Source organism: Triticum dicoccoides, chromosome 5A (assembly GCF_002162155.2).
Source record: "Triticum dicoccoides isolate Atlit2015 ecotype Zavitan chromosome 5A, WEW_v2.0, whole genome shotgun sequence".
Lineage (NCBI taxonomy): Eukaryota > Viridiplantae > Streptophyta > Magnoliopsida > Poales > Poaceae > Triticum > Triticum dicoccoides.
In genome coordinates this window covers 613289491-613315251 of record NC_041388.1, presented here as the reverse complement: position 1 = coordinate 613315251, position 25761 = coordinate 613289491, and the positions used below count along the sequence as shown (strand labels likewise).

Below are 25761 nucleotides of genomic sequence, written 5' to 3'. Positions count from 1 at the left end.
ACTAATCCTTACTAACTCCAGCCTCTCGTCCCTACCCATGTTTGCCATGGGTATGTTCTTGTTGGCTGATGGGGTCCACACGAAAATGGACACACCGCGGGCACGTTTCTTTTGGGAAGGAGCGGGTCCAAAACGGAAGTACCACATGGTTAAGTGGCAAGCCGTATGTAGACCTAAAGCCCAGGGGGGCCTCGGGATCATCAACTCTAAGCTGATGAACATTGCACTTATGTGCAAGTGGATCTGGAAGCTGTCCCAGGGAGGGACCGGCCTCTGGATTGACCTCCTTCGTGCCAAGTACTTCCCGCATGGAAATTTCTTTGAGGCAACACCTCATGGGTCCCCCTTCTGGACCTCCATCCAATCCCTCAAACCATACTTCGCCAGGGGCGCGAGGTTCACGGTTAATAACGACCGCTCCATACAGTTTTGGCACGACGTTTGGATCGGCCAGCAGCCTCTTTGGTCTGAGTTCACCCTTCTCTATTCCATCGCGGTTGAGCCCAACCAACTGGTTGCTTCGGCTCTTAGTACCTCTCCGCCTCCCATCTACTTCAGAAGGGAACTTTTGGGGCCGGAGCTGCCAGAGTGGGATCGCCTGCGGGCTCTGATAGCGAATGTGCGTTTGTCGGACTCCGCAGACGAGGTCTCTTGGAGACTTTCGGGCTCTGGCAGGTTCACTGTCAAGTCCCTGTATAGAGAGTTGTGCCGCGGCCATGCCCCTATGGCAGCCACGGGGCTTTGGAAGGCGCGAATCCCGCTAAAGATTAAGGTCTTCCTATGGCAATTATGCCAAGATCGCCTTCCTACCTCTATCAATATTGCTAAGCGCAATGGCCCTGCTTCCGGCCCTTGCGCTTTGTGTGATAACGCGGAAGATGCTGACCACGTGTTCTTCCGGTGTCCTTTGGCGCGCTTTGCTTGGAGCGTGGTTCGTGAGGCCGCTAAGGTGGATTGGGATCCACGCTCACGCTATGAGCTTGTGTCATACCTATCTTCGATCCCGGGCTCTTTACGCCGGATAATGTGGACGTGTGCCTCGGCCATGCTGTGGGCCTTATGGCATATTCGTAACAAGTTACTATTGAGGGAGTGTTTCCCTCTCACCCCGCTGATGTTATTTTCAAATGCATCTTATTCTTGCAGCAGTGGGCACCGCTGGGAAGACAACAGGACTCTGATCTCCATCGACAAGCTATCGCACGTCCCCGCTCCATGTACTCGGCGTCCCGAGCCCCGTCACCTCCGTTTGTTGCTTCATAGGGATGAGCAGCTCTTTTGGTCTTGGTTACCCTTGAGCCTGCGTGCTCGTTAGTCTGGCTGGCTATGCCATGTAATGCACTCTATTTTGTCGTCTTCGCCATTTTGGCATGCCTTGGAACATGGTTGACTAGCTTCGGTTTCGTTCGCTTATTTGGTTTGTTCCATTTGTGCACGCTGCCTATGTTGAGGGCTTTATTAATTTAAAGCCGGACGTCTCTGACGTCTATGTTCTAAAAAAAAAGTGGGAGGGAGGGAGTACTTAATTATAGGATAACATGTGCTCCCACGTGACAGCGTTCCGATAGCAAAACAATGCCCGCAATCCAATTAAATCGTCGTTTTCAAATCAGCGGACGTTTTGCTTCATTTTAGTTAGCAGAGAATCAAATGCTGACCAACTCAATCAAGGCGATTTGCTCAACGTACCAAAGCCACTCAAAATATCCTGCGCGGGCCCCGCTCGCCCCTCGTGCTCCACACCGGCGCCCCGCCGAACGACCCCCCGTGACGGCGACATCCCCTTACGCGGGGGCCCGCGACTTGCGCCCCACCCCCGCGGCCCCACCCGTAAGCGAGCCCCACGCGCGCACAAACCTGTGCACGCGCCTTGCAGAGGGATTTCACGATTCCGGTAGCAAATAACTCTGCTGCGGCGACTGCGTTCTCCTCCCCCCAGCCCCACCCCACCCCACCAACACTCCTCTCGCTCGCTCGCTCGCCGCCGCCTGCTCCGCGCGATCGACTCCGGGAGCGGGAGCCGGAGCGGACGCCTCTCTGCCCGCTGAGCTCCCTCGCGCCCCTCCTCGGTACGGTCTCTCTCCGGCGGCTCTGCTGCTAGTTTGGGTTGTTTTTCCTGCGGCGATGTGGATGGAATCTGAGCCGCTTTTCCTGTTTGCTCGTTTGTTGTTTTTCCTGAAAGCGACGGAGAGAGCGGCTTTGCCGGACGGAAAGGTAGGTAGATTCGTGAGTTCTTTAGGATAAGAAGAAACTTTCGGGGTAAACATGGTTTGCCTGTGTAGTTTTTCTTCGTCCCTTTTCTGCTGACCGGATTATTAGCAGACGAGCTCTGAATATGCTTCTGTTGTGGGTAAAGAAGAGATGGGCGGCCTTCTCTGCTGATTGTGCCCTCGGTTGCTTCCGCAACAAAGCCAAGGACTTGTAGATTGATATTTTTGATCCATAAAGTACCGGTCTTTATCTGGTTAGATCCCCTTGAAGGGGACGGTTTTGGTGGTGTTTGCAGTGATTTTGGTGGTGCATAACTGAATGTCATTTTTCTCTCGCTTAACATGATTCAAAAAAAAAAATAGTACGTAGTAGTATATATTTGGACAATAATTGCTCAACAAAGTGTTTGTCAGGTCATATATCATGCCTGAATGGGGTACCCTGGTGTACTAGATTGTTCATTTATGATGGAAGTTTTGGTCAGAAATGAATGATGAAAGGCTGGTCCATGAATGAATGAATATTTATTGTTAAACAGGCATCCGACTCAACTTACCAGTCAGCCTGAGAGAGAGTCCTAGCAAACAGTAATAACTTACAAGTCAGCCTGAGAGTCCTAGCAAACAGTAATAACATAAGCATGTACTACACGCTTTAGGCCCAAAAGTTGAATGTATGGTTCTAAACTTCCAGTAAAGTATGTCAAAGCAAATTGCATTGGTCCGATTTCTGATCAGACTCATATATTTTACTACCATGTTTTTTCTCTGTCCTGCTTCTCTGTATATGCTCTTGTCAGCTTGGTCTGCCCTATACACGTCTTGGATATCACGGGATCATAATACCATCCTACTTCACAGTGAGCTCGAAATACATGAAGATGTCGGAACATTCTGAGAGCACGGCTGAAAAGCTCATGGGCAACATCATGGATACCATTGCTGACAAGCTCCCTAAGCAGAAGTCTGACAATATCATGAGCAACATCATGGATACCATTTCTGACAAGCTCCCTAAGCAGAGGTCTGGCCGGTTCGATCCTGGTTCAGTCGCTGATGTGAAGAACAAGATGTTTGGTCGTCAGAGGTCCCTCCATGGAGTTCTGGGTGGCGGAAAGTGTACGTCATCTTATCTGCTCGTGTGTTTACTTACGTTTTCTCCTTGTGGGCATTTCTGATGCTTTTCTTTTATCATTGTAGCTGCTGATGTGTTGTTATGGAGGAACAAGAAGATATCTTCCAGTGTTTTGGGTCTCGCGACAGCTATCTGGGTTTTCTTCGAGTGGCTTGATTACCACTTCTTGACAATCATTTCATTTGCCCTTGTTCTTGGAATGGTGGTTCAGTTTGTTTGGTCCAACTTCTCAAGGTATGGAATTTTTGAAGTGTATGCACAGTGTGTGTCCTTTTCAGCAACATAGCAATAATAATAATAGAAAATGCCTTGTCAATGTAGGTCTTCTGAAATACCCCGGGTTAAGTTGCCAGAGGACCTGTTTGTGAACATTGCTGTTGCCATCGGTGCCCAAGTAAACAAGTTCCTTGGTTTCCTTCAAGATGTGTCTTGTGAAAGAAACTTGAAGCATTTTGTATTGGTACGTAGAGCTTTACTGTGTTCCTTGTGTATTCCGTCATTGGTGATCATCACATCAAATAGGAAAGTATAAAGAAAATCAATCCTGCATGTGGAAATACTGTGGCTGTTCATCATCAGGCGATGTTTTGATGTCACGCCATGTTTTATTTCAGGCAATTGTCGGATTGTGGGCTGCTTCTGTGGCTGGGAGCTGGTTCAACTTCCTGACTGTCATTTACATTGGTAAGACCGTAAGAAGCTGTAGCCTCTCATTTCTCTGACTTTTTTTTTTGCCATCGAGAAATAACATACTGTTCCTGTTTTGCGAATGCATGTATTAACTTGTAAACATTTTCTGATCACCTGGAACAGGGTTCGTCTGTGCGCACACGCTCCCTGTGCTGTACGAGAAGTACGAGGACCAGGTCGACGACTTCCTCTACAGCATCCTGGGCCTGCTCCGAGAGCAGTACCAGAAACTCGACAGCGGCGTCCTGAGCAGGATGCCCACCAAGAGGAACAAGAAGAGCGAATAGATTAGATCGGAGGGCACTCATGATTTATCGAGTGAAATCCCTTCTGCCTAGTTTGTGTGCTGCGGACCTGTAGTGTCATGTGAGAGCATGTGTGCTCAAGTGCTTCCTGAACAGAACCAGAACGCTGGTTTAAATTTAACCGCGACGCTTGCGTCTGTTCTCCCAGTTATTTGTGGGATGCTGCTCAACAAAATTGGTGAGACCATAAGTTGTCTGCATATATTGGAAGTTGAGCTCAGATTCGTTGTGCTTTGTCAGAATGAGAATTGCTTGCTGCCATATCCAAATTTGCGATCGCGGTGATTTTAGTTTCGGCGATTGCGATGAACACTCATGCTCTCCATGCGCAAATTTCTTGCGTGCTGTCGAAAATCTGGTCAACGGGTGCAGGTTAAGCACCGGATTTGGAAGTCAGAAGGTGACCCAAGTTGTTAGTTTTCAGGTGGTGTTGCTGTTGCACGCCTCCGGCATGCACCTGGAGCTGTTGGAAAAACCCATGAGATGATTTACAAATCGGAGTGCAGGCAGCTCACCATGATCCAACCTACCCCCAGCTCCAAGTTACCAGTCACCACGCTATAAAACCTGCACCGCTCACGCGTCTCCCACTCACCTCCTCGCCGGCAAGAACAGCACCCACGGAGCTAAGAACAGAGCGAGCCATGGAGCAGAGCATGCCGTCCGTCTTCCTCGGCGTCCTCGTCCTCCTGGCCTGCCCCGGGTGGGGGCACGGCGTGCGTGTCCTCCACGACAACGACGTCGACGCCGAGGGGTACGCCCAGGAGTTCGCCTTCGGCTCCATGGCCGCCGCGGAGACCGCGCCGCAGGACGCGTCCTTGGACGACTACGAGGACGAGATCAGCCGGGTGGAGTTCGAGCCGGGGCGCGGCGCGTCCTACGACGCCACAGTCGCCGCAGCCGCGCCCGGGCCTGCCCCGGGACCGGCGACGGCGGGGAGGGACGATGTGAGTTCCGGCACCAGCAGCATGAAGTGGTGGCTGCCGCCGTCGACGATGCCGTCGTTCCCGCTGTTCCCGAACCCCGGCGGCATGCCCGGGATGCCGATTCCTGCCATGCCCGTGCCTTTGCCCGCCCTCCCCGGGATGCCCGCCATGCCCATGCCGGGGGGCATGCCAGGCGGCGGCATGCCTATGCCTATGCCAGGAGGCATCCCCGGCGGCGGCATGCCTATGCCTATGCCGGGAGGCATCCCAGGCGGCGGCATGCCGTTCAGCTTCAAACCGGAGGGATGGGGCGGGGGCGCCGGCGCGGTGCCATCGCCGCCCAGCCGTGCGCAGCCGACGCCTCCTGCCGCCAGCGCGAGCGACGGCGCCAACGACAGCGGCGGCGACAACCCGAACCCCAACGGGGCCATCCACTGACAAGGAAGGAAGGAGAAAAATAGTGGCATCAATCACCTGACCTGGGTGCCATGGCCAGAGTATAAGCCCAGAATCTTTTCACCAGTAGTAGTAGCTACTAGCACCTGCACTGCTACAGTGCCATTGCTCTGAAAAATGCTCCAGACAGAAGCAGCAAAATTCAAAATGATGAACAATTCGTATGTATTTTGACACGTGAGCTACACAAAAAAAATGAAAAGTTTTAGTGTGTTTGTTCATCAACTTCTAAAAACCCTACAAGGTCAACTCCCTACATTGCCATTGCTCATCTCGGTCCGGATGTAGTTCATACTAAAATGCCCAAAACATCTTATATTTATGAACGAAGGGAGTACTACATTGACACGTGAGCTACACAAAAAAATGATAAATTGGTGATTTTGAAAGAGTGAACAATGTTTTGGGCATATTCACAGGGCTACAGGTCAGGTGACAAAAACCCTACAAGCTGCATATTCACAGGGCTACAGGATTTAAAAAAAACATATGCATAAAAGAAAAGGCGACAAAAATGCAGGATATACAGATTCAGAAAAGAAAATGGCCATGGTAACCAGACTTAAACCATGTCATTTCAACAATCATCTCAGATCAGCTAATATCAAGGACTAACAACAATACTAAAACAAAATACTCGTAACACACGTTGCTCCAAAAATTTCGCACTAATAATGTCTGATAGATAAGCTGCCTCAACACAGATGCAGAAGTCCGTAGACAGGTTTTACGGCCTAAAAAGACGGTACCACACTATTTACAGCTCAACCTAACAAGTTGGTCTCCAGTTGGCTTAACACAGCCGCTGCGATCGTCAGGTGCACCAAAAATCCTTAAAAATGACCAGTTACCAAGAATGAATAGCCTTCTGCGTTATTCACTCGGGGTTGACCTTTTGCTTCTTCGAATTCTCCTTGTTTTTCTTGGCTTCACGGCGCTCCCGCTTCAGGCCCTTTATGTCGCTTGTTAAGGTCAATTTCGAAACCTTTCGGTCAGAAAACCATGAATCGGATTAGTGTGGCAAATAGGTTAATATTTAAGCTTCACAGCTGCTAGTGAAACAGTTTAGAGACACAAACCTCCTGGTCTGGAATGTAGATCCTGCCCTCCTTGCCATCAATTGGATTATTCGTCACATTTTTCACCTGCAAATATGTTAAATGTAGTTCTGAGTTCATACTGGCATACAAGTTATTGGTGTCAAAATTAGGGCAGGAAGTATAGTTGTTTATGGCTAATGGCGCCATTTTGCAACCTAACCAGCAGGATAACAATATCTGATGAACAAAAGACAGCTGTTCCATTGGATTTACCTTCTTAGCATGACCAGGAGCCTTCATAGCTTCCTTCTGTAAACTTTCAGATGGACGTTGGTGCCGCCTAACTACCAGGTCCATTGAAGGACCGACTTCAACCAGCTCCATCCTAGGAATAGATGTGCCTGACCTTTTTAGACGGAGAGCACAGTGCATCATGTAGACAGTAGTAGGGGAAATTGCTGTGCACACGAATATCCGATCTACACCAGCGAGGTTCAGGTTCTCTACCACCTGTGTCAACAATAAACAGGTTACTAAATTAAGCTCAAGGGATTATCCCTGCCCTACTCTCTAACTTATATAAAGATGCACACCTCTCCTTTGAAATGATCAAGGAGCATTTCCTTCAAATGCTTCAGCTCATCGACACTCTCAAAGTGCTCCCCAATGAAGGCAAAGAAAGGCCTGGTCCCAAGTTTAGGCGCCAACTTTTTATCATATGCATAGGATTCTATGGATTTGTAGTTCTCAACTCCTACTTCAACAAGGTCGTATATGTGGTGATCGTAAGTCCTTCCCAAAACAAGATTGTTGGGCCTCTTCTTTGAATGAGAACCATACTGCAAAAACATAAATAGTTACAGTTAAAATTAATAGAGAATAATATTCTCTACATTTAATATACAAAGAAAAAAAATGAACAGGTCACCATAACAGACATGGAAAAAGTTTCAGATGAGTCATTGCCTAGCTCAGTCTACTTCTGCGATCATCAGTTTAATATATTTTTTTCTGAAGTGAGTAACAAGTCTCACCACTTACACAATGGGAACTGATATAACTTACCACTAAGAGGCTGCAGTCAGATTTAAGGGAGAAGAACTCCAGGGAAGTTTCACCCCCGCTCTCAAATGGCCTGATGTTGTCGTTCTTCTTGGTGTACTTCACAGCATGATCACGCTTCAGGTGAAAAAGATCTGCGAGCACATCGTTCAAAACTGTGCTAGTCTTTGTACCATGTAGAATAAGCATCTTCTTGCCATTCTCAACCTGGAACAAACATTAGAGCAACAGTCTGATACAGGAATCGAAAAGAAACGCGTACATGCTATTTATAGTTTCTTGTCATGGAAGGTTATAAAGCAGCAGAGCCTTCCAATAGAAACTAATGTCAAGATTTGCAAGTGGTTATATGCACAAAGCATATAACATGTGCCAGAAAGTCTGGCCAACCCTTTTGCGTGTAACTCGGCCCCAAAGTACACTGGTGCAGCACACTAGTTGAAACTAATTTGGGAAATTGCTGGAAGATACCAGTTTTCGCTTGGCCACGGACACACAAGATAATGATGATTTACGCTTATTGTAGGGGTGCCGTGTTTATAATAATTCAACGGGAGGCGGTGTGTTTCTGGTACTGCAAATTAAACTGAAGGAAATTTTGAAACAGCTGAAATAGAAAAAAGGGTCAAAGAAAAAGAAAGCTTGACATTCAAAAAAAAAAAAGCTTACAAGCTTGGGCGCGTGCTTGAGGAGTTCGCGCTTGGCTCGCATGTTCCTGGGAACCCTGATCGCCACCATCTTGCTCATCTGATTGTCCAACAGCTGAAAAAAGCATTTCAAGGAAGAGAAACAAGTTGCTTTTAAACCATCCATGTCGGACATAATAAATTAGCGTCTAGATGATAGATGATTGCACAGAACGCTGCTGAATCTTGGCGAGGAACTAATCAAAGAAGCTGTACTAGTAACTGGTAAGGAAATTATACCTACATGACTGTGATAGCAACTGTAACTTTGAGCATGCCTGAATTTCCTAAAAAACAATTCAGAACGAAGCAATAATAACAACAGACAAGTCCATCAACATTTCAAACAGAGGCATGCGTCACCAGAGTATTATGCTGTGAATGCGTCCATCCATGGCAAGCTCCAGCATGGATGGTAAAGAGTAAAATACAGTGGCTGAACCTTCCACAGGAAAGCAACAGCGTCCATGGACGGACATGGCATAAAAGGAACTCGAAATAGATAGGATTCTGAATGCATCTTTATTTCATAATAGCACGAAGATACAGAATAAAACAGTGCAAGCACGGCGTTGTTTCTACATCATCAATTTTCCAGGCGCAGTTGCGGGCGGCTCTTCTTTTTTATGGCAGTAGCACTGGCTACTATTGCAGCCAGGAAGACGATACCCATGGAGTTAAGGTAAAAGAGGGAGCACAGGCGAGGAACAAACCAATCGAAAATCGCGGCGGCGGTGGTGCTGCGCGCGCAGTCGGTCTCGCTCTCCGGTTTGCGACGGCGGCGGCGTGTGGAAGATGCCGGTCCCGGAGACGACGGTTGGCGAGGGGGGCTCTATACGTCCTACTTAACCCTAGCCGGGTGGGCCTTCTCCACCGCGCGTGCGCGCATGGGCCGGCCTATCCTCTTTTCAGCCCGGTTATTTTGTTTCCTTAGCTCCAAAAAAAATGTTATTTTGTTTCTTCTTCTTTTCTGTTTATCTTCCTTTTTCACCTTTTTTTCGTTTTTACTTTTCCCCAAAAAATTCCGTAATTTTTATTTTATTTTTTATACATAGGCATTTCTTACTAATGCATGAGTAATTTTCAAAAATTTATTTTCTAACATATGATTTTTTTTCTAGACACAAACTTAAAAAAATACAAGAGCTTTTTGAAACACATGACCATTCATTTATATATATACGGACATTTTCTATCGACGTATCTTAGGCAGACGCTTCATCTTTCTCAAGTAAATCAATTCAACATTTTGGTACCAGTAGCAGAAATTCAAGAATTAAATCTCCACGCCGCATACAACGCGGAACCACGGAGCATAAACAAAAGGATAACAGTACCAAATAAGTAGACGAACGATAGCACAGAATGCACCAGAGTACCAACCATGAAATCTGTGGGATTTGCTCGGACGACAAAGAAAATGAAACCGGAGGCAATAATCAGCCGCTAGCTGGATTATTTACTAGTGCGGCCAAGTCACGGCTTGTCATCATGCCAGTTGGATGATGCCTACAATTATATTTAGGTGACACAATGAGCTACCAGACCGGACAAATAAATCCTACTCTTCGCAGTTGACCAGAACATGCTCCGTAGAAAATAAACTTCCGCACTGACGGGACCTGCGCCGGTAAAGTCATTCAGCAGCTGCTCAGCAACTGAATGAGAGCTCACATACCTGCGAAACAGTCACTGGTCATACAAAATTTTACCACCGGTTGATGATGCAAAAGCCATTAAAGTTATACCACCTCACAAAGTTTTGTATTGCTAAACATAAACATCAAAGTCATCTCACTGTGGAACTTATGTCAAACCTCCAAAGTAGAATCAAACCGGCAGCAAAATCAGAAGAAGTTCAAAAAGGAAAAAAAAAAGTCTTTGCTTCATGGTGTTGAAAGCAGATGCATCTGCCTTGTGGCTCAAAGGCACATGTTTTAGAAATGTAAGAAATAGTCGTTTACTAATTAACGGGTTTAGATCAACCACCATGTGGTAGAAGCCTCTAGCAAGGGATTATGCATCCTATTATAAAGACACTTCCTTCAGGCCAAAATGGACACTGCTTTTCTGAACTCACTACAGCATTAAGCTATGGCAGCTGCCAAAAGGTCCTCTGGAAGGCGAAGTTGACTCTGAAATGCCGGTTCTTCATTTGGTTTGCCCTTCAGCATCGCTGTTGGACTGCCAACAGGCAACAGCCTCGAGCACCACTACCTCAAAATCTGGGCACATGTCCTCCACTGTAGCAGCATCAGGAGATGGCCAAGCATTTTCCTGTGTGATGCCCATAGATCTGCCAGATTTGGCTGAGCAATCCTCACTGGGCTGGCCACTGAAGCAAGACTGCGATCTCATTCTCATGACAGTATGCAGCAGTGGTGGCTATCAAGGAAGAAGCAGGTGTACAAGGACCAGCACAGGAATTTATGCGTGGACCAGCGCTTTCTAAGGCGAGAGTAACCAAGATCAAAGTGGAGGCAGAGAGATGGCGGCCTACTTTCAAGTTTCAACAATAGGTTGCGTGAACCACAGTGAGAATCCTCACTTGTAATTTGGTTATTTACAAATGGTTGTAAAGGGGGCATTTTGTAACAAAAACAAAAGGTACCAGTTATGATCCCTCAAATGAAAATACAAAGATAAGCTTACATTACCTGCTCAACCAATGTATCACAATACAGTCACCTTATGCATTGCATTACACAGAAGTTTGGCTTCATCAGGTCCACCACCAATGCCCATGTCTACAAGCATAAGCCAAAGAACCAAAGATACGATGGGATAACAGCGATATATTTAGATAAGCCAAAATTGAGAGAGGAAAAACACATGTTTCAGCATTGGAATAGATAAACAAAAGCACATCTACTGCCTTGCAAAGAATATTTCTGAGAATGGTATATACACTCAGTAATCCCCTAAAATGGAATGGCATGCACATAATATTAGCTGATCAGAATGAAGAAGTGATCTAGAGCTATTCCCGTGTTATCTGAAGTATAATATATTCAAACCAATAAATTTTAAGAACAAAGAATAATGATAATTCATATTTGAATAACTTTAGCTTGAAAAGATAAAACAAACTCAATTCATTTATCCTCTGGTACAAGTAGACTCTGACGCTTGCGAGTCATCAACAAGTGATAAAAATGAACTATTATCTCGTACAGATCAAATCAAGCCTTTATTATGGATTGAAGTTAGCAAGATTAAAATAAATAAACATTGGGTCAAAGGATGTAACTAGTTTTAAGCCTTTAAATGTATATTGAGCTACCATTTGGACATTTCAGCTTTCCAATTTCCAGCTGTTTTCCATCTCAGTGCGTGAAACACAATCACTGGCATTATACGTCTTTTGTATAACACAATAGAAAGGTAGCAGTGAAATTTAGCTTTGTTTTATCTTTACATTCATGGTTTTAATCTATATTTTTCTTCATCTAATAAACTTACATAAAATGCTTGCTACCTCTGACCTCTGACCTCTAATAAAATGTTTGAAAATCATAAAAATAATATCATAAGCAACATGGCAATATGTTCAATAGCACATTTAGCGGCAAAAGGAACTGTTGACACATATTTAATTTATGTTATTATATTAGTCTAACGCCAAGGATGTGAAAAGCTTTCCATCAATCAATTGTAGAAAAGTACTCCTACTTTGTTATTACCTGCAGTATAAACACTTGTGAATGGATGAACCAAGAAGTAAGATGCCTGTATGGGCGGCTTGTTGAACTTCAATGACTCAAGCTGGACCAAGAAAATACTGAATACTGTCCTTAGGAACACCACATTATTGACCTCGCAATACCCCAGCATCATTGGACTCATTCCCCTCTTGTCCAGGGAAAGAAGCTGATCCAATTCAATAGTTTTCCCCAGCACCCATGAAACAACACCGTCACGGTCGATCTCCCTTTTCCACAATTGGATGTTGAAATCCAACAGCTCAAGGATGCCAAGCCCGCCACCGTCCACGGGCATAGCCCGGAAGGAGCGGCTGCCATCGCTGCACTTATCCAGTGGCAGAGGTATCACAGCCAGGCGTTGTGTGCCCAAATCAAACTGAAGGATGGCAGCAGTATCCCCATTCAGCGACCAGTAGAGGGAATTCCCAACCAGGGTACTCGAAACACGCATCGAAACCGTGGTGCGAACGTCGCTCTCGGAATCCACGGATACCCAGATTGGATCACCCCATTTGCCGGCCTCCGACGAGTAAACGCAGGCGAACAGCCGCTTGTTTGGCCTGTCGATGCCCGCCAAGACCACATGGAACCGGAATGGGCGGTCGTCGAGGATCCCGGCGGTGCGGAGAACCGCGCCGTTTAAGATCTCGATGACCTGGCGCTCGTCGATCGCCGGAGGGACGACGAAGCGGTGCTGGTCGCCGGTGATGGGGTCCCACACCAGGACCTCGATCTCGGCACCCCCCGCGTCGACGAGGAGCACGAGACCGTCGCGGCAGCCGAGGATCGTGCGGCCGTCGCCGTTGCGGAAGCTCAGGGAGAAGCGGCTGACCGGGACGCGGTTGGGGGGGTCCAGGATCGGGGTGAAGAAGAGGCTGCTGGGGGAGTCCGGGGAGGGCTCGCGGGTGACCTCCTCGAAGAATCCGATCAGGGGAGGGGGACTGCGGAGGTGGTGGGCGCGGAAGCGGCGGACGAAGCGTCGGTCGGAGACGAGGAGGCGCCAGCGCTTGCAGACGAGGGAGGCGCGCGGGAGGGCGGACGGCAGCCGGGCTAGGCGGACGAGGATCTCCGGGAGGAGGTTCTCGTCCTCCAGCGGGGCCGCCACCGTCGGCATCGGCGCCGGCGCCGTCGAGCTTGGGAGGCCGCCGCAGGTCATCTCGCCCAAAAAACTCCTCCGGAAAATCGACCGAGCTTTGTTTTTAGCATTTATTTTTCATTTTTATTTTGAGCCCAGGTTTCGTTGTAGAAGAACCGATCAAGGCGGGCGTAGGCTTAACTGGGTCAGAACGCCGCGCGAGTAAAGACACGGTGCTGTACCTTTTTTCTGTGTTTTTTTAACGCTTATATTTTTATTTTTTATTTTTTTCCTTTTATTTTTCATTTTTGAATATATATATATCGATTTGATTTTAATAAAAATGAATGTTTTTTGTCAATCAAATCAAACATTTCAAGGTACCCGTTCAAAATTTTTTAAATACATGTTGGATATTATTAAAATGCACAGTGTACATTTTGTAGATATATAGTGTAAATTTTTTTAAATACATGTTGGAAAAATCATTTGTTTAAAAAAAATACATCGTGTACAGTGCACCAAAGGACAACCACTATCGCCGCGAATGAGCCACCATGTGCCGATGTCGTCGCTCCGCTACCGGAGTCGGATTGATCTTGTCTATGAGAACCGGCAAGACTTCACGCACGTGCCACTAAAAATCAGCAAGTCACAGCCGCAATTATTGCCATTGAACCATTGAATCGTTTTGAAGTGCCTGGCACCAAATCTCGCCGCCGTGCACATAGGCAAGAAACCTTAACCTCGCCGTTAAAAAAAAAGGGTACTAATCTACGCCAATGCTCTCGTCCTAATGGACGAACACAAGGAGGATCAAAGCACGAAAGAGCGGCTCGAAGATGAAGCATTGCCACCACATAATGTCGCCCCTATCAGGAAAAAAACTAACCTAAACAACTGAAGGAAATATGCCCTAGAGGCAATAATAAAGTTATTATTTATTTCCTTATATCATGATAAATGTTTATTATTCATGCTAGAATTGTATTAACCGGAAACATAATACATGTGTGAATACATAGACAAACAAAGTGTCACTAGTATGCCTCTACTTGACTAGCTCATTGATCAAATATGGTTAAGTTTCCTAGCCATTGACATGGTTTGTCATTTGATTAACGGGATCACAATGATGTGATTGACTTGACTCATTCCGTTAGCTTAGCACTCGATTGTTTAGTATGTTGCTATTGCTTTCTTCATGACTTATACATGTTCCTATGACTATGAGATTATGCAACTCCCGTTTACCGGAGGAACACTTTGTGTGCTACCAAATGTCACAAGTAACTGGGTGATTATAAAGGTGCTCTACAGGTGTCTCCGAGGGTACTTGTTGGGTTGGCGTATTTCGAGATTAGGATTTGTCACTCCAACTGTCGGAGAGGTATCTCTGGGCCCTCTCGGTAATGCACATCATTTAAGCCTTGCAAGAATTGCAACTAATGAGTTAGTTGCGGGATGATGTATTACGGAACGAGTAAAGAGACTTGCCGGTAACGAGATTGAATTAGGTATTGAGATACCGACGATCGAATCGCGGGCAAGTAACATACCGATGACAAAGGGAACAACGTATGGTGTTATGCGGTCTGACCGATAAAGACCTTCATAGAATATGTGGGAGCCAATATGAGCATCCAGGTTCCGCTATTGGTTATTGATCGGAGACGTGTCTCGGTCATGTCTACATAGTTCTCGAACCCGTAGGGTCCGCACGCTTAACATTTCGAGGACAGTTATATTATGAGTTTATATGTTTTGATGTACCGAAGGTTGTTCGGAGTCCCGGATGTGATCACGGACATGACGAGGAGTCTCAAAATGGTCGAGACATGAAGATTGATATATTGGAAGCCTATGTTTGGATATCGGAAGTGTTCCGGGTGAAATCGGGATTTTACCGGAGTACTGGGAGGTTACCGGAACCCCCCGGGAGCTTAATGGGCCATAGTGGGCCTTGTGGAGAAGAGGAGAGGCGGCCAGGGCAGGGCCGCCCGCCCCTCCCCCCTTCCTTCCTCTCTCCTTCCTTTTTTCCCCTCCACTCCTAGTCCAACAAGGAAAAGGGAGGGGGTCCTACTCCCGGTAGGAGTAGGACTCCTCCTGGCGCGCCCCCTCTAGGCCCGCCGCACCTCCCCCCTTGCTCCTTTATATACCTGGGCAGGGGGCACCCTAGAGACACAACAATTGATCATTTGATTTTTTTAGCCGTGTGCGGTGGCCCCCTCCACCATAGTCCACCTCGATAATACTGTAGTGGTGCTTAGGCGAAGCCCTGCGTCGGTAGAACATCATCATCGTCACCACGCCGTCGTGCTGACGAAACTCTCCCTCAACACTCGGCTGGATCGGAGTTCGAGGGACGTCATCGGGCTGAATGTGTGCTGAACTCGGATGTGCTGTGCGTTCGGTATTTGATCGGTCGGATCGTGAAGACGTACGACTACATCAACTGCGTTGTGCTAACGCTTCCGCTTTCGGTCTACAAGGGTACGTGGACAACACTCTCTCCTCTCGTTGCTATGCATCATCATGATCTTGCGTGTGCGTAGGAAATTTTTTAAAATTACTACGTTCCCCAACAGTGGCATCCGAGCCAGGTTTTATGCGTAGATGTCATATACACGAGTAGAACACAAGTGAGTTGTGGGCGATATAAGTCATACTGCTTACCAGCATGTCATACTTTGGTTCGGCGGTATTGTTGGATGAAGCGGCCCGGACCGACATTACACGTACGCTTACGCGAGACTGGTTCTACCGATGTGCTTTGCACACTGGTGGCTGGCGGGTGTCAGTTTCTCCAACTTTAGTTGAACCGACTGTGGCTACGCCCGGTCCTTGTGAAGGTTAAAACAGCACCAACTTGACAAACTATCGTTGTGGTTTTGATGCGTAGGTAAGAACGGTTCTTGCTAAGCCCGTAGCAGCCACGTAAAATTTGCAACAACAAAGTAGAGGACGTCTAACTTGTTTTTGCAGGGCATGCTGTGATGTGATATGGTCAAGACATGATGCTAAATTTTATTGTATGAGATGATCATGTTTTATAACCGAGTTATCAGCAACTGGCAGGAGCCATATGGTTGTCGCTTTATTGTATGCAATGCAATCGCCCTGTAATGCTTTACTTTATCACTAAGCGGTAGCGATAGTAGTAGAAGCATAAGATTGGCGAGACGACAACGATGCTACGATGGAGATCAAGGTGTCGCGCCGGTGACGATGGTGATCATGACGGTGCTTCGAAGATGGAGATCACAAGCACAAGATGATGATGGTCATATCATATCACTTATATTGATTGCATGTGATGTTTATCTTTTATGCATCTTATCTTGCTTTGATTGACGGTAGCATTATAAGATGATCCCTCACTAAATTATCAAAGTATAAGTGTTCTCCCTGAGTATGCACCGTTGCGAAAGTTCTTCGTGCTGAGACACACTACAAAAAAAAGACACATCCGTGACATTTTGGGACGAACGAATTTTTTTCTGTCATACATATGACACTTCTATGATGATAATTGTGACAAAACCCGGTATCATCATAGATGTGGTGGGCTCCTACTTCTATGACAAAAAATCATGACAGAAAATGGGCTTTTCGTCCTGGGCGGGCCGGAGACGCAGCTGCATAACATTCTTTGGGCCGTCCATGACGGAAAAAATCGTGGTAGAAGCGAGGGGGAGGAAAATTTCGGGGAGTTCCCGGTTACGGTGGGAGGTCGGGGCCGAGCGATGCGCGTTTCTCTCATACACGTGCGCGCGTGTGTGCGAAGCGTTGGCTCTAACTAAACCCGAGCGAGGCGTTGGGCTCTAACTGAACCCGAGCGATTGCACTGTAGGCTACGCGTTACTGAACCTGAGCGATCGATCGATGGATGTTAACTGAACCCGATCGAGCGATTCTTTCGCTACTACTGCTAACTGAAGTCGATCGATGCTGCCTCTGGGATGAGCAATGAGCGTTGTCAGGGGGGGTTGGATGAACAGTGAGCGGTGGCGTTGCCTCTGGATGAACAGGACCCCATGGTGTGGTGGAGGGTTGGATGAACAGTAGACGGTGGTGGGGTGCCCGTGGAGGGGTGGTAGAACAGGACCCCGTGGTGTGGAGGGCTGGATGAATAGTAGATGGTGGAGGGATGGTTGAACAGTAGCCGGTGGAGTAGCGCGTGGTGGAGGCTGGATGAACAGGAGCCCGTGGAGGCTGGAGGAGGTCGACGATATCCCGTGGAGGCTGGAGGAGGTCGACAGTGGAGATGAACAGTATCCTGTGGAGTTCCGTTTTGCGGTATGCCACACCCCTTCCGATGAACAGGACCCTCGTTTCGACCGTAGGAAGTCCGTTTCGTCTGTTTTGCGGTACGGCACACCCCTCCCGATCAACAGGACCCTCGTTTCGACCATAGGAGGTCCGTTTTGTCCGTTTTGCGGTACGGCACACCCCTCCCGATCAACAGGACCCCCGTTTCGACCGTAGGAGGTCCGTTTTGTCCGTTTTGTGGTACGCCGCACCCTCCTGATCAACAGGACCCCCATTTCGACCATAGGAGGTCCGTTTCCTCCATTTTGCGGTACGCCAGACCCATCCTGATCAACAGGACCCCGTTTAGGCCTCGTTTCCGTCGCCTGTTCAGTCCAAGCCCTCTCGATGAACACGACCACGCATTCCGTTCTGACCCAGCCGGTTGGCTCCCACGCGTTCCGTTGCCTCCCGATGAACACGACGCATTCCGTTGCCTCCCCATGAACACGACGCATTCCGTTGCCTCCCCATGAACACGACGACGACGCTGTTTCTCCATTCCGACCCAGCCATGTACACGAGCCCTGGCCGTATGTATGCGCGAGTAGGTGTTCGAGACCCCGTCCGTATGTACACATACGTGGCCGTATTTTTTTTCTTGTATCCTGACCGCTGTACGTACGTGTACATGCTATGTGCGCGCCTCTACTACGACACGTACGCACCTCTACTACGACACGTGCGCGCCTCTACATCCACCAGTATATATGTATGTACACGTTCACGACCAGAATGGCAACGCTACATACGCTTCGACCAGGTGGGTCCCGACTGTCAGGCACTTCCTTGCCTGCGAAGATGTAGCTGGTGGGTCCCAACGGTCAGGGGGCGAATCGTTTTTTTTGCCCGGGCGCACTTCCTTGCGTGCGAAGATGTAGCTGGTGGGTCCCAGCTGTCAGGGCAAACATTTTTTCGCGAAATGCGGTGGCCCGTCCGGTGGGTCCCTGCTGTCAGGTGGAGGAATAATTATTTTGCACGTAATAAGGAGGCACTTCCTTGCTGCGGCTGTGGACCCATCTATCAGCCTCTCCACGTACAGTCCACGTCCGATGGAAGCCGTTCCTTGACCACGTTGACCACGCCGCGCCGAGAGCACCAGGGTGGTGGACGACGGCGAGGCCTAGGAAGGGGACGACGCAGAGGCGGGGAAGACGCGGCAGTGGATGCCCACGCGTAGAGGAGTACGAGGGTTCACTTGTTCACTGCGGTGTGAGGCTGCCGTCGCCGTAGAATAACAGGGGGTGTGGGTGAGTAGAGGGATGGCCTGTCCAGCGGTGGGAGTAGTAGGGGGCGGTGAGGCCTCCGCCGCATCGCAGCCGGCCACGGGAGGTAGGAGCACGAGGCACGACCGGCGCTGGCTTGGGCGGCTGGAGCAAGAAGACCAGAGGTTGAAGAAGCACTACAGCCGTTGGATGGACATCGTACGGTCACTAGAACTAGAATCATGCATATTGACTAAGTTGACAAAGCCCTCCGTCCCCGTCAACTTAGTAGGCCCACAAGTCAGCCTGCCACTATACTGGGTCCCAGCTAACAGGGGGAGTATTCATTTTTTGTGCGTAATAAGGAGGCACTTCCTTGCGTGCAAAGATATAGCTGATGGGTCCGAGCTGTCAGCGACGGTAACGTTTTTTTCACGAAATATAGAGGCCCTATCGGTGGGCCCATGATGTCAGGTGGAGGAATCATTATTTTACGCATAATAAGGAGGCATTTCCTTGCGTGCGGCCGTGGACCCAGCAGTCGGCCTCTCCACGTACAGTCCACTTCATATGCATGTCGGTCGTTGACCACGTTGACCAGGCCACGCCGAGAGCACCAGGGCGGTGGATGACGGTAGGCCTAGGAAGGGAACGACACGGAGGCAGGGAAGACTCGGCAGTTGTTTCCCACGCGGAGGGGAGTACGACTGTACGAGGGTTTACTGGTTCGTCTGCCGTCGCCGGAGAATAACAACAAGTGTGGGTGAGTAGAGGGATGACTAGGCCAGCGATGGGAGTACGGTGGGGCGGTGAGGCCTGCGCGGTAGCAGAGCCGGCCGCGGAGAGGAGGGAGCAGGCAGTCCTGCCGGTGCTTGTTTGAGCGGCTGGAGCAGGAAGAGCAGAGATTGAAGAAACACGACGGCCGTTGGATGGCCATCCAACAGTCACTGCTTGTGCATCAACCTTTTTTAGGAAAGCCTCAAATCTGTGGAAAACAGCATACAACCCATCTGCCATTATTTTTAATAATTTACAACCCATTTGCTAATTATTAATGTTTTTTGGAGCCCATATTCTTTTTGTTAGCATTACAGTCCATATTGTGGTCACGGTTAAAAAATTATACGAAATTTTGCATATTTCGGTGCGGTCCAAACTATTTTTAATCCCGAAATTTTGACTCACATTCAAACTGATTTAAAAAAAGTATATCAATATAAAATCCAACAAATTCTCCACGCATAAAAATTAATGTAATTTAAAATCTCAATGAAAAAAAAGATATTTGAAACTAATTGCCGGTTTGATGTGTTTTAAAAATGTACAACCTATTTCTCATTACTGATGGGCCATTTTCTCGGCCAGCCGAATGAAAGCTCTCCTCGTCTTGAAAGATTTGCAGCCCAACAGGCCTGACAAAGTGACTTACTTGGCAAATCAAAAAAACTGGGCTATGGCCATGGACCCAGCTGTCAGCCTCTCCACGTACAGTACTCTTCCGATGGATGTCGTTGACAAAGTTGACCATGCCGCGCCGAGAGCACCAAGGCGGTGGACAACGGCGAGGCCTAGGAAGGGACGACACGGAGCCGATGAAGACGCGGGAGTGGATGCCCACACGGAGAGGAGTACGAGTGTTCACTGGTTCGGCTGCTGTGTGAGGCTGCGATCGCCGCAGGGCCTGGCTAGCGATGGGAGTAGTAGGGGGCGATGAGGTCTCAACAGCAGCACAGCCGGCCACTGGAGGCAGGAGCAGGCGGTCTCCCCGGCGCTGGTTTGGGCGGCTGGTGCAAGAAGAGCAGCGATTGAAGAAGCAGCATGACCGTTCGATTCAAATCCAACGGTTACTGCTGCTAGAATCGTTTGTTGAATAAGTTGACAAGCCCTGCGTACGCGTCAACTTAGTAGGCCCATAGGTCAGCCTCCCAACCGGTGCGCCCCAGATGTCAGTGGGAGGAATATTTTTTTCGCATAATAAGGAGGCAGTTGATTGCGTGCGTGTAACGCCCTCGATGCGACTATATCTCCCACGTGTCGAGGCACGACTTAGAGGCATAATCGCATTGAAGGCATATGTCGCAAGTGAGGTAATCTTCACACAACCCATGTAATATAATAAGGAAAAGGATACATAGTTGGCTTACAATCGCCACTTCACACAATTACATGAATAAAGCATTACATCAACCAAATACAATCAGGGCCCGACTACGGAACAAAAATAAAAGAAGAACCCCAAATGCGACAAAGGTCCCCGATCGACCCCAGCTGGGCTCCACTACTGATCAACTAGAACGGAAACAACACAAAGGACAAGATCTTCATCGAGCTTCTCCTGAGCTTGGTTGCGTCATTTGCACAGACTCATCAGCACCTGCAAGCTGGTTTTGGAAGTATCTGTGAGCCACGGGGACTCAGCAATCTCGCACCCGCGAGATCAAGACTATTTAAGCTTATGGGTAAGGTAAAGGTATGAGGTGGAGCTGCAGCAAGCGACTAGCATATATGGTGGCTAACATACGCAAATGAGAGCGAGAAGAGAAGGCAAAGCACGGTCGATAAAGGTATGATCAAGAAGTGATCCTGGACTACCTACGTCAAGCATAACTCCAACAACCGTGTTCACTTTCCGGACTCCGCCGGAAAGAGACCATCACGGTTACACACGCGGTTGATGTATTTTAATTAAGGTCAACTTCGGGTTTTCTACAACCGGACGTTAACAAATTCCCATCTGCCCATAACCGCGGGCACGGCTTTCGAAAGATAATACCCTGCAGGGGTGTCCCAACTTAGCCCATCACAAGCTCTCACGGTCAACGAAGGAATAGACCTCCACCCGAGACGTTCCGATCAGACTCGGTATCCCGGTACAACAAGACATTTCGACAGGGTAAAACTAAACCAGCAACACCGCCCGAATGTGCCGACAATCCCGATAGGAGCTGCACATATCTCTTTCTCAGGGCACACTCAGATGAGCAATCCGTACAACTAAAACCAAACCTCGAGTTTCCCCGAGGGGGCGCTGCACAGGGCTCTAGTTCGGACCAACGCTCAGAGGAGCACTGGCCCGGGGGGGGGTTAAAAAAATGATGACCCTTGAGTCTGCAGAACCCAAGGGAAAGAAAAGGCTAGGTGGCAAATGGTAAAACCAATGTTGGGCATTGCTGGAGAAGCTTTACTTAAGGCGAACTGTCAAGGGGTTCCCATTATAGCCCAACCGTGTAAGGAACGCAAAATCCGGGAACATAACACCGATATGACGGAAACTAGGGCGGCAAGAGTGGAACAAAACACCAGGCATAAGGCCGAGCCTTCCACCCTTTACCAAGTATATAGATGCATTAATTAAATAAGATATATTGTGATATCCCAACAAGTAAACATGTTCCAACAAGGAACAACATCTCCATGTTCCAACAAGGAACAAACTTCAATCTTCACCTGCAACTAACAACGCTATAAGAGGGGCTGAGCAAAGCGGTAACATAGCCAATCAACGGTTTGCTAGGACATGGTGGGTTAGATGTTGACATGGCAATTTGGGAGGCTGACAAGCAAATGGTAGGCATCGTAGCATTGGCATGGCAAAAGAGCGAGCAAACTAGCATAGCAAAGATAGTAGTGATTTCGAGGGTATGATCATCTTGCCTGAGATCCCGCAAGGAAGAAGAACGAATCCAAGAAGAAGACAAACGGTCGTAGACGAACAAATCCTCACAACTCCGGAACGAAACCGAAGCTAACGAGAGAAGCAACCCGGAAAGAAACAAACAACATAGTAAACACACAAGCATAAACAAGTCATGATGCACAAACAAGTATGATGCATGTCCGGTTTAATGAGGCATGGCATGGCAAAGTGCAACAAACAATACTACAAGTTAAGTGGAGCTCAATATGCAACGAGGTGCATGTTGACGGAACACCACATCAATTATTTAGTTATCTCTCGTTTAAGCTACCCAACAATATTAACTGTTGTTAAACATGGCAAGAGGTGAAGCATAATATAAACTATACCATCTAAACAATTTAAATGGGGCCGGATATAAAAACAACAAATACGGTAAATCCCCATATCATTTAGCAATTTAATGCAACAACAAGTTTAAACATTTTAAATGTTGTTATCATGATGCGGATGACATATACAAGTTTTATGCAATTTTATGAAAATGTTGACATGAGCATGTTATGAAGCATTTGGTCACCATGGCGGAACAAAAAGGGTGCCACGGCGGCGAAACAAAAATGGTGCCACGGCAACATTCCGGTCCCGGTAACTCATGGAGATACCGGTGCAAAAGGAGGCGTGCGGATGTGCGGAACATGCTAGAGATGGTGGGGTGATCCCGGTTACCGGGTTCCCACGGTTCATCGGCATGGCGAACGAGGAGGAACGTGCATGAAGCAAACGGGCACGGTGCAAACATAGGGTGCATCTCATACAACACATGCATTCGGTCCACGGACGGCGTCTCGGGGTTATACCTTCGAGGCGTGCGTTTTCGGAGCGGTTCGAGTCGTCGAGGGAAGTAGTTGTTCACGGCGACGGTAGAGGTACTCGCGATCTTGGCAACGGTAGTCGTACATGTCCGGAGAGGAACTTGTCGCATCCACGGTATTCGGGCGTAGTGGAAGTAGTGGTACATGGCGACGGTAATGGTACACGTTTGTTCGAAGAGGTACTTGATGACTCCAACGTCTTCGGGGCGACGGTAGTTGTACATGGTCCAGGAGACGTCGATCGTTCAGGGTCCGACTTGCGAGTCTTGCCGACATGAGTGGTACTTGGCGTTCTCGATGATTCCTAGGGTCTCGGTGGAGGCCATGGCACTCCCTGGTGGCACCGAGGTGGTCTAGCAGCAGCAGGGACGGCATCTGGCGAAACGACAGAGGCAGGGCGAGGTCGATGACGAGCGGGAGAAGGCGTCTCGATCTGCTCGTGGATGAGCTCCGGCTCGGGATGCTCCTGCGAGGCAGCAACATCGGGGAAGAGGAGGCGGGACGGCCTGGTTGCTGCTGCTGCTTGCCGGCGGCGGGGACGAGGCAGAAGCAGGGGAGGCAGACGAGGCGCTGGCGTTGCACCTCCTGCGTGCAGAGAACGAGCGGGCCAGGCAGGGGACGAGGCGCCTAGTGGCTTCATGCGGCGGCGGACTTGGGCGCAGCTCCGGCGAGGGGCTTGAGGCCGCGGGGAAGGAGCCGCGCAGAGAGGCGGTGCTCGATGGCGGGGCCAACGTCGAGGAGGAGGTTAGGCGCGGGAGGCTGAGAGGGGCGAGGCGGAGGCGCGAGGAGCTGCAGAGGAGCGGCTGGAGGCGGCAAGCCGGCGAGGGGAACGGGTGCAGGCGACGGAGGTGGAGGCGCGAGGCGGAGAAGGTTCAGCAGCGGGGTCGCGCGCGAGGGCTCTGCTCCTCTCTCTCCCTGTGAGGATGGGGGCACGAGCGAGGGAGAGGGAGAGATCGAGAGGAGGGAGAGATGGGGATCGAGGACGATCCGAGCGGGACGAGTGGCTGGCGGCGGAGGGGGGAACGAGAGGAGGGATGGATCGAGAGAGAGGAGGTCGGGCTAGGGTTAGAGGGGTCGGCTGGGCCTTGAGAGGCCGGTTGGGCTGGAATCTCTCTCACTACTAAAAGAAAAGGAAAAAAAAACAGAGACGAGAAAGAAAAGAAAAGGAGGTTAGAGGAAGAAGTTGGACACGGGGATTATTTTCCGAACTCGCAAAAATACACTTGTTCCAGGAAAAATAGAAAGGCCACGATTGAAAGATTTAAATTCAAACTCATTTGAATTTAATTCAAATGGGTTTGAACTAGGACTTGGTAAAAGGAAGGTCCAAAAATGTTCGGATTTTTGGTGGAGCTCCGGAAAATGATGAAATAAATTATTGGACAACGTTGGAGACCAAACTTGAAGCAGAAAAGGAACGAAATTATTTTGTAAGTGTGTTTTGGTGATACCAAAATAGTGGAATATTTAATATAGCTCCCTAATATTGGATGATATGTTATAAAGAGAAGTCACCATGTGAGTTCCCTCGATTTAAATGGATCGAAAAATCCATACAATTTATTTAGTTGAGGTTTTAAAAATTAATGATATGATGGCATGATGACATGATGCAATGCACATGATGCAAGGATGAATGCAACAAATAAAACAAATCACACGACGAAACTCGGAATAGCTGGAAGTCTTCTGGAGCGTCGGTCTCGGGGCGTTACAACACTCCACCACTACAAGAGGATCTCGTCCCGAGATCTAGGATGGCACCGGAGAGAAACAGAAGAGGAAGAGAAGAGGTAAACCTAAGTTGCTTCTTCGACCAATGAGTGAAACCAAAGAACCTTGAGAGGTTGAGCAATTTAAAAGAAAGAGCACAACTGAGAAGAACGAGATTGCAAACAATCCGTTAGAAAAAAAAGGAACAAGGAACATTACGAGAACTTGAAGGTTGCAAAGACATGAATCAAGAGTTTAATGGACAAGATAGAATTCGAAACCACTCCGGTTAAAACAAGATGAGAGGGGAAGAATTCGGGCAGTACTCCGGTTGAACATGGAAGGAATAGAACATGAACTTGAGAAGATGGGATGTTACTTGATGAAATCAACAACACACTGCCTCCAGAACTATTGAAAGAATGGCACAATGGGTAAGAAGGATTTCAGGCAGCTCTCCAGTTGAGGAAGGAGGGAAAACTTGATAAGATTAGAGAACTCGAATGAAAACACGACACTCCGGTTAAATGGATAAGCAAGAAAAGAACACGATCCTCACGAATCGAGATGGTGAGTGAAAAGAGCAACGTCACAATGCCTCTGAAAGAAAGAATAGAAGATAGGTCATTGGAATAACAGAATGGAGAAGAAAATGCCAACTTCTGCCACAAATGAGCTTGACAAGGCATCTTTAGGAGAAGGGTTGAACGGGGTTGTTGGAAAACCACCAA

The 25761-nt window shown here is 48.3% G+C and overlaps 4 protein-coding genes across 8 annotated transcripts; 2 read left to right on the top strand and 2 right to left on the bottom strand.

Annotated features, from left to right (window-relative positions):
* Positions 1–1910: 1910 nt before the first annotated feature.
* On the top strand, positions 1911–4565 carry LOC119303398 (reticulon-like protein B8). 4 transcript variants are annotated; one of them, XM_037580528.1, is made up of 7 exons: positions 1921–2069; positions 2183–2214; positions 3072–3329; positions 3411–3579; positions 3667–3805; positions 3960–4029; positions 4159–4565. In XM_037580528.1, the coding sequence occupies exons 3-7, from the start codon at positions 3086–3088 to the stop codon at positions 4320–4322; spliced, it is 786 nt and encodes a 261-aa protein (XP_037436425.1). In that variant the 5' UTR covers positions 1921–2069; positions 2183–2214; positions 3072–3085; the 3' UTR covers positions 4323–4565. The 4 variants fall into 4 exon arrangements, with proteins under 4 accessions (XP_037436424.1, XP_037436425.1, XP_037436423.1 ...); XM_037580527.1 differs by lacking the exon at positions 2183–2214 and having other exon boundaries at positions 1911–2069; XM_037580526.1 differs by lacking the exon at positions 2183–2214 and having other exon boundaries at positions 1941–2069; positions 3011–3329.
* A 389-nt stretch (positions 4566–4954) lies between these two features.
* Positions 4955–5840, top strand: LOC119298088 (U1 small nuclear ribonucleoprotein C-like). Its single transcript, XM_037575611.1, has one exon. The coding sequence runs from the start codon at positions 4985–4987 to the stop codon at positions 5702–5704; it is 720 nt and encodes a 239-aa protein (XP_037431508.1). The 5' UTR covers positions 4955–4984; the 3' UTR covers positions 5705–5840.
* Positions 5841–6252: 412 nt separating this feature from the next.
* Positions 6253–9344, bottom strand: LOC119303397 (ribosome production factor 2 homolog). The gene is made up of 7 exons (XM_037580524.1): positions 9224–9344; positions 8494–8586; positions 7828–8031; positions 7356–7601; positions 7036–7272; positions 6802–6867; positions 6253–6707 (listed from the first exon to the last, which is right to left on the bottom strand). The coding sequence occupies exons 2-7, from the start codon at positions 8569–8571 to the stop codon at positions 6600–6602; spliced, it is 939 nt and encodes a 312-aa protein (XP_037436421.1). The 5' UTR covers positions 8572–8586; positions 9224–9344; the 3' UTR covers positions 6253–6599.
* A 482-nt stretch (positions 9345–9826) lies between these two features.
* Positions 9827–13516, bottom strand: LOC119303396. Of its 2 annotated transcripts, none has more exons than XM_037580523.1 (3): positions 12194–13516; positions 11168–11257; positions 9827–10202 (listed from the first exon to the last, which is right to left on the bottom strand). In XM_037580523.1, exons 1-2 carry the CDS (start codon positions 13368–13370, stop codon positions 11184–11186), a joined length of 1251 nt encoding a protein of 416 aa, XP_037436420.1. In that variant the 5' UTR covers positions 13371–13516; the 3' UTR covers positions 9827–10202; positions 11168–11183. The 2 variants fall into 2 exon arrangements, with proteins under 2 accessions (XP_037436420.1, XP_037436418.1); XM_037580521.1 differs by having other exon boundaries at positions 9827–10188.
* Between the last annotated feature and the right edge of the window lie 12245 nt (positions 13517–25761).

Bases quoted from the DNA above. Each gene is read 5' to 3' on its own strand.
- LOC119303398 (XM_037580527.1), top strand. From the start codon at position 3,086: ATGAAGATGTCGGAACATTCTGAGAGCACGGCTGAAAAGCTCATGGGC. The intron at 3,330-3,410 runs GTACGTCATCTT...TTATCATTGTAG, and splicing joins AGTTCTGGGTGGCGGAAAGT to CTGCTGATGTGTTGTTATGG. The intron at 3,806-3,959 runs GTACGTAGAGCT...GTTTTATTTCAG, and splicing joins ACTTGAAGCATTTTGTATTG to GCAATTGTCGGATTGTGGGC.
- LOC119298088 (XM_037575611.1), top strand. From the start codon at position 4,985: ATGGAGCAGAGCATGCCGTCCGTCTTCCTCGGCGTCCTCGTCCTCCTG.
- LOC119303397 (XM_037580524.1), bottom strand. From the start codon at position 8,571: ATGAGCAAGATGGTGGCGATCAGGGTTCCCAGGAACATGCGAGCCAAG. The intron at 8,032-8,493 runs GTAAGCTTTTTT...TGTTTGTTCCAG, and splicing joins TCAAGCACGCGCCCAAGCTT to GTTGAGAATGGCAAGAAGAT. The intron at 6,708-6,801 runs GTTTGTGTCTCT...TCTGACCGAAAG, and splicing joins TCTACATTCCAGACCAGGAG to GTTTCGAAATTGACCTTAAC.
- LOC119303396 (XM_037580523.1), bottom strand. From the start codon at position 13,370: ATGACCTGCGGCGGCCTCCCAAGCTCGACGGCGCCGGCGCCGATGCCG. The intron at 11,258-12,193 runs GTAATAACAAAG...TTATGCTTGTAG, and splicing joins CACAAGTGTTTATACTGCAG to ACATGGGCATTGGTGGTGGA.